Source organism: Centropristis striata, chromosome 3, assembly GCF_030273125.1.
Source record: "Centropristis striata isolate RG_2023a ecotype Rhode Island chromosome 3, C.striata_1.0, whole genome shotgun sequence".
Lineage (NCBI taxonomy): Eukaryota > Metazoa > Chordata > Actinopteri > Perciformes > Serranidae > Centropristis > Centropristis striata.
The window spans coordinates 17,565,801-17,582,378 of record NC_081519.1 but is presented as its reverse complement, the minus strand read 5'-3'; the positions used below and the strand labels follow the sequence as shown (position 1 = coordinate 17,582,378).

The 16,578-nt window shown below is 44.4% G+C and overlaps 1 protein-coding gene across 1 annotated transcript; it reads right to left on the bottom strand.

Annotated features, from left to right (window-relative positions):
• Window positions 1-3,955: 3,955 nt before the first annotated feature.
• On the bottom strand, window positions 3,956-12,060 carry LOC131968241 (inter-alpha-trypsin inhibitor heavy chain H3-like). Its single transcript, XM_059329035.1, has 22 exons — window positions 11,922-12,060; window positions 11,599-11,628; window positions 11,370-11,393; window positions 10,709-10,863; window positions 10,448-10,552; window positions 10,150-10,312; window positions 9,849-9,959; window positions 9,539-9,667; window positions 9,181-9,297; window positions 8,922-9,090; window positions 8,674-8,799; window positions 8,392-8,570; window positions 8,016-8,201; window positions 7,770-7,909; window positions 7,184-7,344; window positions 6,951-6,977; window positions 6,791-6,850; window positions 5,633-5,746; window positions 5,318-5,519; window positions 5,037-5,209; window positions 4,412-4,523; window positions 3,956-4,312 (listed from the first exon to the last, which is right to left on the bottom strand). Exons 1-22 carry the CDS (start codon window positions 12,033-12,035, stop codon window positions 4,174-4,176), a joined length of 2,736 nt encoding a protein of 911 aa, XP_059185018.1. The 5' UTR covers window positions 12,036-12,060; the 3' UTR covers window positions 3,956-4,173.
• Between the last annotated feature and the right edge of the window lie 4,518 nt (window positions 12,061-16,578).

Sequence of the window (16,578 nt, the reverse complement as noted above, 5' to 3'; positions counted from 1 at the left end):
GCTTAAAACGGTAGTGACTTCGGGGGAGCAATAACAAGTTAACATAGTGCCAAACGTGGCTACTTGCTAAAAACACCCGGGCCAAAATCAGGCCCTGATGTGTAACGTTAGCACAAAATAGCAGAGAAAGCAGTCTAAACACAGGCGAACATAGCCGTTATAAAGAAAACACAGTACTCAAATTAACTGTACTGAATCCAAGAAGCCCTTTATCCGTCAGTCAATGGGTTAGCAATTTTAATTTAGCCGAGAGGCAGCTAATTGCTAATAACAACAAAGCTGGGGCTGAGCCCCAGCATAGACTGTCGGGTATCCATGGTAGCCCTGTGAGAGCGTATCCGATGAAGTTAACCCTCTGTAAACCCGGAGCAGTGTCGGCGGCAAGACTCGATGAAGTCCTGGGCGTCCTTGGGGGACGCGAGCCGTCTCCTCTTTCCCTCTGCGGTCGTGATGAATAGCTTAGCCGGGTAATGGAGGGCAGGCTTGAGGCCGAGGTTGTAGAGCTCCTTCATAACGTCGCGATACACCGAGCGTTGTTCCAGTATCTCGGGACAGTAGTCCTCGAATATGTGGATCGGAGAGTCTTTATATTTCAGCTTGCCCCGCAGCTTTCGGGCCCTGCGCACCACCAGCTCGCGGGTCTGGAATTTGTGGAAGCATATCACGACTGCCCTGGGCTTCTCACCTGGGCTTGGTTTAGCTGCTAGCGTGCGATGGGCCCGCTGATGTCAAAGTATGATCCCCAAATACCTCAAGTAAGAGCTTGGAGAAAAACGCTGTTGGCTGGGGACCCTCGATGCCCTTGGAAAGGCCGATAATCCTGATATTGTTCCGGCGGCTTCTGCTCTCCAGATCAGTTAGCTTAGCTTTTAGCATGGCGTTCTCCTCGGCTACTGTAGTTAGCTTCATCTCCATGGCACGCATATCCTGGCTAGTCGTTGTGGCCGAGCCTTCCAGCGAAGAGAGGCGCTGATCTACCAAGGTGGCCTGGATATTGTCCAACTTCGTTTCGAGTTTGGAGAACGTTGTCGTGAATACTGCCTGGAGCGACGCCTTGTGGTCTGTTAGCATAGCCGTTAGCGTAGCCGCCGTAACGGTGCTGGTCGCCGATTCTTCCTTCTTTTGCACGTCTCTCTTAGCTCTGTTAGACATAATTCCTACGTGGGAGAGTGCTGATGACTAGCTGAATATTTATGGCTAGTTATGTTGTCATGGTAGAACTCTTAGGCGTGTTTAAAAGTTAGTAGGTCAGGAGCGTGGAGAAGTGTGACTACTCCATTTTGCTGCCTACCAGAAGCTCCACCCCTGCGCCTTCTTTTCTAGGTGGCTCTCACCAGCTGAAAGGAACTATGACATTGGAAACAGAGAGCTGCTGGCTGTTAAGCTGGCCCTGGAAGAATGGCGTCACTGGCTGGAGGGGACCAGGCTGCCTTTTCCTGTGTGGACTGATCACAAGAACCTTGAGTACATCCAGTCCGCTAAAAGACTGAACTCTCTGCAAGCCAGATGGTCCCTGTTTTTTACCCGCTTCAACTTTTTCTCTATCCTACCTGCCCGGCACCCGCAACATCAAGCCTGATGACCTGTCCCGCCAGTTTGTGGAGAAGGAGGAATCCACCTCCAGCCATGACACGGTCCTTCCTGCCTCCATCTTGGTTGCTTCGCTTACCTGGGAGGTTGAGGAGAGAGTCAAAGCCGCCCTGGAGGACCAGCCTGGTCCTTGCTGCTGCCCGCCTGTGCGTCTTTCAGACCCTGAGGTCCAATGTCCTCCAATGGGCCCACAGCTCCAAACTCACCTGCCACCCCGGGATCCAGCGTACTAGGTAGGTCCTGCAGTGAAGGTTCTGGTGGGCCACCCTGGAGAGAGACACCAGGGAGTTTGTCAATGCCTGTCCCATCTGCAACCAGCACAAGCCGTCCCACCAGGCCCCCGCTGGTTTTCTGCAATCTTTGCCTGTGCCCCATCGCCCCTGGTCTCACATATCCTTGGACTTTGTCACCGGTCTACCACTGTCCAAGGAACACACCACCATCCTGATGGTGGTAGATCGGTTCAGCAAGATGGCCCGCTTTGTGCCCTTGCCTAAGCTCCCCTCGGCCAAATAAACTGCTGAACTGGTCCTGCTGCATGTCTTCCGGCTCCATGGTCTCCCCACTGACGTGGTCTCTGACCGGGGACCTCAGTTTACGTCGGTTTTCTGGAGGGAATTCTGCACACTTATTGGGGCCACAGCCAGCCTGTCATCTGGGTTCCATCCTCAGTCCAATGACCAGGCGGAGTGCAAGAACCAGGAGATGGAGACGGCTCTACGGTGTTTGGCCTCCAAGCATCCATCATCCTGGTCCCAGCAGCTCCTGTGGGTGGAATACGCCCACAACACCCTGACCAGCTCTGCCACTGGACTGTCCCCGTTCCAGTGCGCCTATGCGCCAGAGCCAGAACAACTCTCCTCCGCTCTGCCAACCGGTACTCACCAGCGGCCAACCGGCGTCGCACCGAAGCCCCCATCTACCAAGTTGGCCAGAAGGTGTGGCTGTCGACCCGGGACCTACCCTTGCAGGTAGAGTTGGCACACAGGTTCATTGGCCCATTTGAGATCCAGAAGGTTATCAACCCTGCAGCGGTGAGGCTCAAGCTGCCCCGGTCCATGAGTGTCCACCCGACATTCCATGTCTCCAAGATAAAGCCTGTTCGAGAGAGTCCACTGGTTCCTGCTGCTCCGCCTCCACCACCGCCTCGAGTCAAATGTGGAGGTCCTGCCTACACATTTCGCCGTCTGCTTAGTTCCCGCCGCCGTGGGAGAGGCCTGCAATACCTGGTCGACTGGGAAGGCTACGGACCAGAAGAAATATCCTAGGTCCCAGCTCGACACATTCTGGACGCTCATCTCATCAGAGAGTTTCACCGCCACCATCCTGACCAGCCCTCCAAGACCTCTGTGCACATTGGAGCTGCCCAGACAGCTACTGTGTCTCCTCTTCCATTGGTAAATTCTGATGATGAGGGGGATGAAGAAGAGCGGTCTTCTGGTGAGGACAACTCGCTCCCTGATGCTGAGGAGGTCGAGATGGACATGTCCGATGAATTTTAGCCCTCCTCCGGGCCCCCTCCGCCCACCCGGCTTGGTTATAATTGTTTTGGGACGTCGGGAGTCGTCCCTTGAGGGGGGGGGGGGGGGGGGGGTTCTGTCACAGTTTCAGCTCTGTCTCCCTGTAATTTTCCACTGAGCCTGCCTCCTCCTCACTTCACCTGTCAGCCACTCCCTCCTCATCAGCCAAACTTTCTTCACCTGTTTACCAAGCTGCCCTTGATCACTGATCACACACCTGTGTCTCATCACCTCATTTGACTCTCTGTATTTAAACCCTTTGTGTCCCTTTCCTCAGTGCCAGATTGTTAGTGTACCATGTGTCCTACTCTCCAGCGTTTTTCTAGTGTGCTTTTTGGTTTTGACTTTTGCCTGTTTTTGGACTCTGCCTCTGCCTTATCCCTTTGGATTGTTTGCCTGCCTTGCCTGAAAGAACTCCCATGTACCGAACCTTTGCTTGTGAGTAAAGACTGGTTACCTCCTGTTTCTGCCTCCTGTGTGCTGCAATTGGGTCCATACACAACCTGTTACAGGGTGAGCTGCATTCTGCTCTCGTTTATTAAATCACTTCCATCATGTGACACTGTGTTTGGCACTTGTGGCGGTACAGGACTGTGCTGGGCAAAAATTATCCATACCAATTTTTCTTGGGCACTACATTCAGTGTTCAACAGAGCAGAGCAGGTTATTTCGGGCAGAATTTGCTTGTGTTGTCTATTGGTTTTAATACCTAAACCTTTTCAGCTATGGCTGAATCAACCCACTACGGGTCTGAAGGCAAAAATGAGTTGTGCGCCCCTCATGCTCCCCATCCCACCGTACCCCACCCCCAGGCATCACCACTGGTTAATGATCAGTAGTTTGCGCAGATTTCATTAAGCAAAATTTAATTTACTAGAATGCAGGATATAAGCAATTACACTGATAGAAACTGTGAAATTGTCCATACAATACTGTGAATGAAGCATGTTTGCCTTCAGTACAAGATGTCAGAGCATTCATGGTGTGAGTACAGGCAGATTTGAATATTTATTGTGTGAATTAGATTTAGATTTTTTTTCTGGGGTAGATGTATAAACCATTTTTAAACAGCTTTAAAAAGGCCTGACACAATGTAGTCTGTCACATCTCCATCGATAAGTCCTGTTCCGTTACTGTGAATGAACCAGCAGGGAACATTTTCCCCGTTCTTCACATCCCTCCTGAAGTCTCTCTGCCAGCCTCTGTGGACCGACACAAATGTTATGTAGACCATTTATTCATGTCAGACACATTGCATGCAAACTCTTCCACACAAAGATGGGACACACTTATTTGTGTACCTGGTCACATTGAGCTCCTCTCCTTTCACATACATGGTGGCATCTGGTTTCTCTGGGACTTCACCTGGACGCAGGTCTGACAGCTCATATGCAATCCCATGGTAGAACTGACCTGGAGGACAACCCAGGATTTTAAGGACGCATCTTTTTTTTTAAAAGCAAATTATTCTGGCCCTCAGTATCTCCACCAGTTATAATTACCAACTTAGTATTAGGCCAGCTTATCTATCTTAAGTTTGTGCATCCAGTTGAATGACCATATTCAACATTTTTCGCTAACAGTGTGGTAAAAGGATGCTTTTTTTTTTGCCCCCAAGCAGGCATTCCCCTAGAGCCGTGGAGTCACATAAAACTATTGGTTGTTATAGAGAGAATGCCTCAGACACACTGGTCAGGTTGCCAAGAGGGCAGAATTAGTTGGTGAGCAAAATAGTAAAAATGCAAATTAAATTTAGGTCATTACTCCCAGCTGGCTCAAAGATTACCCTAGCTTGCAGTGGGAAAGAACATTGTTTATAGCGACTTTTTTCACTTTTAGTGAACTTTTCTTTCATTTTTCTGAGGTGGTTGCAGTATGAGGTTTATCTGGCTATTTACTTCCTGATATGTGTGTGTCCTGTTGTACCTAGCAGGCCGTGAACAGAAGGGGACAGGAGGTGGCTGTCCAAGGTGTAGAAACCCAAGTAGTCCTGGTGGTACGGGTGCTTTGCCCACACTTTGTGTAGCAGGATGACAAACTTGACTGAATCCTTTAGAGTGACTGTAAGGCTGCGATCCTTGGTCAAGAGAAGATCCACACTGGAGTAGAAATAAGAGGAGATGATAGTTGTTCATCCTGAACAGGATTTTCTATTTTATATCACTCATGTAGAAAGATATAGTTCTGTTTTACTGAAGGGTCCTTACTTGGGTCCTTTGACAGAAGCTGTATCAGACCACAGTAGTTTGACCCGTTTGCCATCCTGGAACACCGAGATGTCCCGAGTGCTCACCTCCAGCCTCACCCCCAAAGTCTGGTGGACGATGCCAAAACGCCAAAAGTAGGTGTTAATTTTACCATCAGGGGGAATCTTCTTGTCTCCGATGGTCTGGCCATTGACCAAAATACCTGAGGAAAAATCATGGGATTGGTAAACTGCAATATGTGATTTACGTGCCTATACATGTGTTAAAAAAATAGGGGAAATAAATTTATGATGATAATTAGAACTCAGGGCTGACCTTGTTTTGGGTCTCTGACCAAGTTGAGAATGGTTCCTGGTTTGTCGTTGATATTGAAACACAGGGCGTCGTCTCTGTCAGGGAGCTCGATCATAAAATGAGGATCTCCGTCCACTGCAGGTGACGCCAGAGAGAAAGTCATAAACAAAATGGATGTGATTTTGTTTTGGATTAAGTGTTGGCTGAACATGCTGATGACAACATGTCAACAGTACGAGGAGTCTTTTTGAATGATGAATGAATGAACCCTTTATTGTCATTGCACAGAGTACAAGTACAACGAAATTGAGCCATCAACCCGTCCAGAACGCATAATACACCCACAAACAATATCACAAGGTAGACAGGACAGGAAGACAGGGTATGAAGAGAGAGAAATACAGCACACATGGGGAGAGGAAAGGAGGAAAAAAGCATGAAAAAAACCTCAGCAACATGGCATGGTACACTTTCACAACATGAATAGACCTATGACGTGCGGGGGGGGGGCAGCATAGCCAGGCGGCCATCCGGATCCGCAGCCACCCGGCGCAGCTCCCTGAACCGCCTGTCTCGCTGGGGGTATGAAGCATCGAAGGCGTGGATTGGGGGGTGGTTAGAGGAGGGGATGTATGCTTATCAGTATATGTGGAAGTTCGTGTGTGTAGGCCTGAGACCCGCCCATTGTCCAGCACCAAGCAGTTCGTCTCAGTTCGCTGGAATAACAAAAGCGATAAGCCTGGACGTTGCTAAGGAGATGGCCTTCCTTCCTGGGCCAGGGCTAGCCATGCTAGCAGCTCTGTGAGGCTAAACACTAATGTTAGCTTGCTAACAAGTTATTGCATAGCCACACCCCTATCTCCATAGCGCTGCCAGTTGTCTTGGGCGGTGCTTGTCCTTGCAAAATAGCAAAGTTAGCAGAATTGGGACGGAGAACTCTGTAAGAGGCTCATCCCATCAGTCTTCATCGTGTGAGTCTGACTGAACAAGATTATGCTTAGAAGACAATGCTAATCATTTTTAACCATCTTAGTTCAACATGTAAGCATGGTAACATTTGTAAATTAATGCTAAACACAAAAGATACCTATGGTTTGGAATGTGAAAAGTTTTTCATGCATTTATTATGAATTGCCTTCTGCAGAGCCAGGCAGCTGCCATTGCTAATAATGTACTTACCAAAGTATGTGGGTGGTGGCGGCTGGTAAGCATATGAAGGGGGAGCAGCATATCGATATACTAGATACAGGAACAACAAGGTTCAAGTTAAAAGTAATACAGTGAAATGACTTAATCCCAGAAGACTTTTTATGCTTTATATCAAATAAAAGCTCCTTACTCATTCTTTCTGCCTGTTGTCTTTGCTCTGTCACAAAAAACAGATGGAAAAAAACAACTTAGTGCATTTCACAGTTCAACTGAACTGAAGAATGAATATGTTGAAAACATAAATAGAATAGTCAGTGCTGCTTGTGAATGTGTTACAGTAAGGTTTTGTTTTCAGGGGGAAAGGTTGACAGCAAACATGTTCAGCAGAACCCGACCAGTATCACATCTCAGACCCTGCCTTACCCTCAGTCAGCTTATCAGCGATGAGAGGGCTGTCTGGTCCATCCTCAGTTTCAGGCTTGGTCACCACCATGGAGGTAAGAGGGGTGACAAAGCTGTAACGCAGAGACATGTCTAGGGCCTTGGCTGTGGTGTTGGCTTTCTCGTCTGGTGCATCACTCTTGCTGCAAGAACAAACATATAGGCCAACTGAAGTTGCCACAGATGACAATAACAGTCAGAAAACCACCATGGAATCTATCATTTAATATTACAAGATCCATAATGGTCTCTCAGGCATTGGCCTATCATAAGCAAAGATTTTATTGCGACCAATGGAAAACAAAGATTTCCAAGGTAAAGCAATCAAGGTCTCAGCTTCAGTGAAATAACTCAAACACGTTAACTCAAATGCGTTTGCATCTTATTTCTCCTGCTGAGAGCCAATGTTACTGTGAAACAATAAAATACAGACCAGATTAGTCAAGTCCATTTAATTGTTAAATTGTCTGAGTAATCTGCCATAGTTCAAGAAGAAGCTTGCATCAAATCTTGGTGCAGGTACAGATAAAGTTGACAGACGGGATGGAATGATAGGTGATGAATTAACCTCTTCTCCAGGAGCTGTTGGATGGTGAGGTAAGCCCACAGACGCTCTGTGAAATCCCCAAAGATGTACTTATCATCTGGGTACATCATGTCCCAGTCCACAGTACTGGCCTGGCCCTGCACCTTGAAGTCCTCCTCAAACTACAGAAAAAGAGAAAAAAATATTCTTAAAAAAACAACAGATTACTAAACACAAGTTTTCCCTCCACCTTTGCTCTGTCTTAAAATGTCATTTTCTTCTCCTCACCCCCTGGCCAAACACTTCCACTAGGAAGTTGTCCAGGTCATTGTCCATCAGTCGCCCGGCCACGACAATCTCTGAGCCGTTAAACAACTGGCTGTAGTGGTTGGTAGTTAGGGAGTCCACTGTGTTGTCAGGATAACGCAGGTCCACCTCTGATAGCAGGGGGTTGGCCACCTCCTCATAGAAACCCTGGAATAAATGCATTCAGGCATCGTATTACATCAATCTGTACAAAATGTGCCATGCATGAAGTTTTTGATAAAATCATAAAAAAGTGATAAAATAACTTTGGTGAATGTGGCATCGCTGGTATTATTAACATTTAACTTTACACAAATCTTAGTATTGGCTCAAAAATGTATTCAAAGAGAGAATCTACCTGGAGTTGAACGGCTGCATCTGAACCCTCAAAGATTCTGCGGGCCACTCCTTTGTTTTGTTTGCTCAACACATCCAAGAAGGAATAATCCACATCATTTCCGAACCCAAGACAGAACAGAGACATGTTTCCTCCGATTGCAGAACGCACATTCTCCTGAAGCTTCGGGATCCGGGGCTCTGATTCAAACACACAACGTGCAGAAATTAAATGCAGAAACTACATTGATTAAATTTGCTCCGACACAAATATACATTATATCCTCCAGTATGGCATGCTCACCAAAATCTGGCATTCCATCTGTCATTAAAATAATCATATCGATGCTCTTCTCTGGGAGCTTCTTCTCCTGCCTGTCTTTGACCAGCATGTTCACACCTCTCAACACTCCATCATTGATATTAGTTGCTAGATGGGAAACACACAACACCTTATGTATAATATGAGAGTGTACTGAGAGTGTAATTTTTATATTTAAGGGGTTTAAGATGGTGTTCAGCATAAAGGCTGGTGTCTTTTTTTCTTTTTACATGATCCTTGATCTATCCTTCTGACATAATCCATTCCTTCTGTCACATTTTCCTTGGTTGCTTTGGTAAGTGATTCTCTCCAAGAAACAATACGGCTATCAAACAGGATGAGGGCAAAGTGGTCCTCCTCGTGGAGGTCGTTGAGGATGGCCAGCAATGCTTCTCTTGTCTGCAAAGAGTGACAGGTTCAGAGGTCAAAATGTGTGTGTGTGGGTATCAGTATATCTGAAACACATCAACAGTCTGAAGAGTCTTTCACCTGTTCAATCTTTCTTCCACCCATCGATCCGCTCTTGTCAATCACAAACACCACATTCTTTGGGACTCTGGGCAGGTCAGGGGGAGCAAAGAAGTGCACAAAGTATCCGTTCACAACCTGAAGGGAAGAGAGTCATCAAGAGCAGTAATATACAAGAAGGAATGACAAGGCAACAAGGAGATTGCAAATTTTGTTTGTTTTGTTCTTTTAAAATATAGATGATACGTTGTTGCAATTTAATCACAAATTAATCAATTGTATTTTACAGAACCTATAAAGATAGTCTGTATATTTTTACATATGTATCTTTACACATGCATTCATCTGATACTGAGTACAGTATTTGTTGGCCACTGACCTGAATGTCCCCGAGACTCTTTGCTCGGTTCACGTCATACTTGATGACAAAATCTCCATCGATGAGTGTTCCATCACAATCTGGACATTTCCTCTGCTGCTCCATAGTTGGTGAGAAAGAGATGTGTGCCTGTAAATGGGATATGATTATATCAGCTACACTTAGTTCTTGTGTCAGTATTTTGTTTGATGTTTAATGTGAAGATAAGAAAATCAGACAAAGATAATTTTGATAACTTAAAAAACAAAAGAGTTGGGACACAGGCAAATATAATCAGGCAACTTCCTCCAAGGCCTGCTGTAATGTGTACCTTGTTGTTTGTGACAGTTTTCTCCACCAGGGGGAGCAGCTCATTGGTGAGGAAGGTTGCATGAGTGTCCACATGAGAAATGCCCTGAGGCTCAAAGATGTTTGTCACAATCTGTTTTCACACACACACACACACACACACACACACACACACACATACACACACACACACAGAGTTAATAACGCACATCATTGTAAGGTAACCTAAACTACATGTAATATCTGAAATCACCAAGAGACAGGATTTGAAACATCGATAAAACTGTTTTATATCTATGATTTGAACATGGACATGGATTCACCTGAAACTCCTGGACTCGCTGTTTGGGTTTAACTCGAGTCAGAATCTCATACTGGCCCAGTTTCCTCTGAAGGAGCTCCTCGTAGGTCAGAATGAAAGTCACGTTACTTTCAGCTGCAATGTTGACGGACACTGAAAACTTCTCCATCTTTCTTCCTGAAGCCCTGTAATGAAACACAAACATTACTGACAGACATTAGCGTTAAAATCATCAATTTCTCCTATAAGTCCATAAGAATGAAGATACAGTATGTTTCTATGAATGTGTATTTAATATATATTTATCTTGACAGACTCACTTGACCAGTCCAGCAGTCTGTCCAGAGGAAACAGCCTTCTCATACTGTTTCTTTGCTTTCTCTTTCTCCTTCACCTCCCCAACATACACCTGACCTTCAATTTCCCTGTGAGGAACAAAGATGGAGAACGACATGATGCAACTTAAGTAAGAACAATATATGTGTTCATCATAAAAATGAACTTCAGAGCACAAGTGGAAAATGATGCCAGGATAAATAATGTCACAAACAAATGTCATAAAACAAGTAGGACAGACAGACATGCTGAAGTTGGTGATGAAGGCGGTCTTAGGCAGCTCAACTTCGAAGAAGATTTCCTGGGAAACGTTTGCTTTGTTCCGAGCCTTGGAAGTCATGACGGTGTGGGCGAAACGAGACGTCACAGTGCAGTCCACTTTCACGCTGTACACCTCCACCTGAGATAGAAAGAGAGGGAGGACAGATGCAAAGAATAAACACTGTGGTAAGCCTCCTATCACAAACACTTATAAACACATATAACTAGCTACTTTTTATTTCAAACGAATTAGGGCCACGGGGCAATCTCACCGAGCACTGGTCCCATACAGCAATAGCTGTAGCACACACACACACACACACACACAGAGGTAACTTTATGTGATTTTAATTACACACACACACACACACACACACACACACACACACATTTTGAGGTTAAAGGGCATAGTTTGAAATCTCTGAAGAATCTCATCATAGTGTACATACACCGGCAGTAGCCCCTGTGGCCCTTTCAGAATTTCCCAAGAGGAAATTTTCTAGTCTTATTTGTTGTTGCCGTAGCCTGAACAGTGAATGACAGAAATGGTTAAATTCGTTTTTTTCTTTCTGAACTGCGGCAAACATAAAGTTGTAATGAATTTCATATTTCTCTTTAACAGATACCAACTGATCGTTTTCTTACCTTGACCTCAGTTGTACTTCTTTTCTGTAATAAAATAAGAAAGAAAAGACAAGAAAAAAGAGGTGTTTTTGAAGCCTGAAAATCCCAAAAATGAACACTTGAAGTTTATGCTATTTAATTATATATGCACCAATAGCCATGTTATTTTTATTTTAAGGATTATAATGTACAAAGACAAATATGCAACATTACCGCCCATCAGGACTTTCCGCTGGTAAATAAATAGTACCTGCAGTGGTCTGGCACCTCCTCTTGTCTCCTGAAATATAAATTCAGCAGTATGAACCAACATGGTGCTAGGATTTTAGAAAATAAGCTACTGATATAACAAGGACTAGCTTCTCGGAAAAAAAATGGCATTCTGTGTCACACATAGAAAGAGGAGAAGTCAGAACGAGTAATGTGATAGTAAAACTGAGCAAAAATTAGCTTTGAAAACAGAACAAACAAAAAGCCAGATCAGAAGGCACCAGAAAGATGACATATTTCTGCTATGAATAATGCAATTTCAAATGAATATCAGAGTACAAAAATGTCAGTGTGTGAAGTTACCTGCAGAGCTTCATGCTCCCCGGAGATAACCAGAGCCCCCCAGGCCGAGCCGGGCAGCCAAAGGCAGGCGCTGCCCCACAGCAGCAGCAGTCCAACACCCTGCAGTCCAGACATGACCAAACTTCCACTGAACAGTGACTGACTTCACTGCTGAGCAAAAAGCTCTCTGCCCCGGGGGGAGGGACAAAAGTGTCCATGAAGTATTGACCAACAGACTTGGGCTCAATGTGCAGGGGGCCTGGAGGTGTATTTGCTGGAGGTAATCATTTCCTAATCCAAAAATAGGACATTATGTCAATGCAGTCAGTTACTATTACTATTACAAACTATTGATATCTGTGTTGCTCTCCATTATTTGTTAGAAAAAAATACATGTAAAATATAAATATATGTTTAAAAAATCCATTTAAGTATCTGGTATAGATGGTAGCACAGGCAAGTGACTGCCAGCTAAGCATTGCTGCTTGTCCCACCTCCAACGGTGCCGCTGCAGGTAGCTGCATGGTCATCAGCCGGGAGCCACCCTTCATTGATATTTCGCTTCATTATTTCCAGAACATCTCACGGACATCTCCCTGCTGCCCCCTGCAGCTATCCCTAGGATCCTTGCTTTCCCCACATCTGGTCCTTCCTTCCTAGCCAAAGCCAGAAGCTTCCCTGCTCAGCTTCCTCAGCCAGATCTTTCAGGGCCCTTCTGAGTTTGGGCCTGGTGACTCACATGCTCTTCAGGAAGTGCTGGGTGAATGCTACCACAAAGTCCCTGCACCCGACTTCCACCAGACGTAGACGAACCAGACCATTGTTATGTGACAATGGGACAAACAAACTTGACTACAGGGTGTTTTTGACAAAGATTGTGTTTAAAGAGGTAGAAGAACAGTACTACGGGAAAAAACATACTCATTTTTGTACCATATTTGTGAAGCTTTATTACGTACCTTTTGAGGAATACAGCATAGCAGAGCAGAGCAGGTTATTTGAGTGTGTTTGAATTGGTTCAAATACTTCACCAGGGTTTCTGTTTTAGTTATTTGTAGCTTGTGATAACTTGATTAAGGAAAATAATATGTATTATAATACACCATCTATCTATCATCTATCTACCTACTAAGTACATTTTCCTTATTGAAAAAGAAGCCCTCAGATTGACCAGGTTACTAGATGAGGTTTACCATCTCCATAGAAATTAACCTCTTTTTGTATTTTATGACAACAGTGATAAATAAATTCCAAGTCATTTATAGATCATTACTCACAACTGAAGCCTTTTTCCAAGTCTCATGGAATGTGTAAACTACAAAGTACAATTACTGCTTACATAGCAGCAATGTCAACACACTACTGGCATAAAACTAGCACATTTATCTCTGTTGAATCCTGTTTCATTAAAAAAAACTCTGCCATTGACTCAGAAACATGAAGACTGCAGTGTGTCCACTTGCAGAACATACTGGCTCCAGGAGCTTTGACAGCAGAGTGCTCGTCCAAGTCATCTCCGTCCCCATCCTCACATCACTGAACACAGAGGAAAATTAGCACATTTGTTTGGTGGTTAAGGATAATGAATTAATGAATGAATCCCTTTCCAGTAAACACTGCCTCTCATTTCCAGCTCAAATGCTCTCTTTTAATCATTCAACTGAGCATTTTAAAAGTTTCTGAATTATCTCTGAGTATTCACAAGTAAACATGTAAAATCACATTTTCTTAAGTAATATTCAAAGCTGCAGACAATTGCCCTCATTTATCAAGCGAGCGTAGAAACCAGCGCAGATCTGAGTGTATCTTACGACAGGGTTCAAGTGGGATTTATCAAACGATCGTATCTCTCCAATCACAGCGTAAGACTGATCGGCTGTTGATAAATGTGGCGGCTCGAAACGAGCGTCATTTAAATGTCAAGCCCTAATATATACCAGATTCAGAAGACTCGCCTTCAGAGTTTATGACACCGAAGGACGCTACACGGCCAAAAAGAGGACCCCCCCAAAAGTCAACTTTATTAGCAAAGTGCACCATTACAATTAACAATAGGGGCAATGTAGACATATTACAGAAATACGCAGCGACAGAGGTTTATGAAATAAAAGTACTCAAACAAGTTCAGTGAATATTTTACATTTGGAGCACGGACTTAAAAGTTTTCACAGCTTTTTGGTTTAAGGAAGTAAACAATGTTTTAAAGTAAGTTTTAATTCTAAAAGAAGGGGAATTTCTCAGAGGCAGAAAGTGAAACGCTGACGTCCAACAGCTGCAACAGAACAAACTGGTTTTGTTGGGCAGCATAAAAAGTGAAAAGGAAGGAAATCAGTGGGGCTGTCAGCAAAGTAGCGGACTATTAAACTCCCGGCGAGGTTTGAGTAATTAATTTATACATCGTGATATATAAAGCCTAATAATCTATAATATCCGAATTTTGTTATTATGATGATGGAGAGATATTATTAACCTCTTTACATTTACTAATAATGATGTCCTAGTCAGAGGAGCGTGTGACAGCGCTGATTGTTTAAAGAAGTGGGGTGGGATTGAACAAGTTTTTACTTCTTCCCACCCCTTTTCAAATATGTTGTGGCATTTTTATAGAGTGCTTGGCGGCCTTATCAGTGCAGGAGTCACTAGGACTGACTCCTGTTGATGCATTATTATTATTGTATTGTTGTTGCATATTTGAAATAAATCATTCAAATCAAATCAAAAATTGGAAATGTTTCTATTCGGGCAGCACCGGTGGTGATGGAGACGCTGACGCTCCGGTTTCGGAGCTGGATAACAGTAAACAGCAGAAGACAACAACATTTAATATCCTCGGCTGGTATTCTGTTTAAAGAATTTCACGATCGCAGGGTGTATTTATTTTTGGATTATGTTTTAATGATAAATTATGTAGTCTAAACATGTTTTGCTTTGTCACCACTAAAAATCAAAACACCACAGAGTTTGATCACCTCCAGGGATCGATCGAAGATCAATTCTCCGACTCAGACCTGTGCACTTCACGGTGACTCAAATTTGCGTACACGAGCTGAGAGCAGACGTGAGATCTGATCGTACCCTCCGCTCACGTCCATATTGATAAATGCCGAGGCTTGCATAGAAATTACGCTTCACGCTGACTTTCTGATGTACGCTCGTTTGATAAATGAGGGCCAATAACTGCAGCCAGGAGGTGTTTGTGCAGCTGTAGAGTGTGTAGAGTGTGTATGTGATAACATAAAGTGGGACAAGACAACATGTTTCATGTGGTGGGCTTTCAAATGAGGTCACTGAGTCATGACAGCCGTAAAACGGAATGACTATGTCTGACTTATCAAGCAGCAATGCAAGAGTGAGAGGTTCAGCAGTACGATTTACTAGTTGGAACGTAATGCAATGTAATTCGTTGCATGTGGGCCTTGTAGATTTCGGATAAGGGGGTGAGTTTGCAACCTATGATCTTCTTGGCTGGGTGCACTATTCTGTATAGCTGTCGCCTGTTCTGGACAGTGGTGTTTCCATACCAGACAGTCATAGAGAAGGAGAGAATACTCTCAATAGTGGCACGATAGAATTGCAACATCCCTTTACAGGCCACCCCAAATTTTCTCAGCTGCCGGAGAAAAAAGAGCCTCTGGTGGGCTTTTTTAGTGAAACAGCTCAGGTTGTCTCCCCATTTCACTGAGGATGAGACTATGGTCCCTAAGAACCTGAAGCTTCACACCCGTTCTACCTCTACCCCATTGATGGCCAGGGACTGGGACACTAGCCCCTTGCGGCGAAAGTCCACTACCATTTCTTTAGTCTTGAAGACATTTAATTCTAAATTGTGGTGGGAACACCATTCCACAAGTGTGAGGACCTCATTTCTGTAGGCCACGTCATCAACATCTTTGGAGATAAGCCCTACCAATGTTGTGTCATCTGCAAATTCGTACATCTTGACGGAGTCTGTATGTGATACACAATCATTAGTGTACAGTGAGTACAGTAGGGGGGATAGGACACAACACTAAGGAGTGCCAGTGCTGATATATTTGACCTCGGAGGTTTTGCTGTTTACCCTTACCACTTGTTTCCTGTGCAGCAGAAAATCCAGGATCCAATGACAGAGAGAGTCATGCACACTCATCTGTTGGAGTTGTTTAAAAAGTTTGAGGGGTAAAATTGTGTTAAAAGCAGAACTATAGTCTATAAAAAGAATCTTGGCATAGTTACCTGGGGACTCTAGGTGCTGTAGTACACAGTGAAGACCAGTGGTGGGCCGTCAGGGCCAGCAAGGCCTTCTCTGCTGGCCTAAAATAACCAGAAATCATGATCATAATTATGATAAAGGTTAATTTAATTTTTAATTTTCTTTCCCTAAATATCTAAAAGTATTCATATTCTCTTTATGTCATATTATGCTCCTTCCAGTGCTGTTGTTTTTAGGTTAGAGTTTTTATCCAATCAGAATTCAGCTATCTTATGTTGCCAGGCTGTATGAAATCTGCCCGGGCCTTCAGAATCAACAATGCGGGCGTCTGTGCACTGTAAGTGAACGGGCAAATACAGTTGATAGATAGTTGCGATAGCCAATCAGATCACGAGTTGTGTCAGTAAGGCCCTCTAGCTCATATGCTCTAGCTGGCCTCACGTTGAACGTGACATTTACGCGTCCTGTGATTGGATATGGATACTT

Excerpts from the sequence above, each read along its gene's own strand:
- LOC131968241 (XM_059329035.1), bottom strand. The coding sequence starts at position 12,035 with ATGTCTGGACTGCAGGGTGTTGGACTGCTGCTGCTGTGGGGCAGCGCC. Across the intron at positions 10,553-10,708 it reads TTCATCACCAACTTCAGCAT|GGAAATTGAAGGTCAGGTGT; the intron begins GTCTGTCTGTCC and ends TGTTCCTCACAG. Across the intron at positions 5,210-5,317 it reads GCTTCTGTCAAAGGACCCAA|TGTGGATCTTCTCTTGACCA; the intron begins GTAAGGACCCTT and ends TTTCTACTCCAG.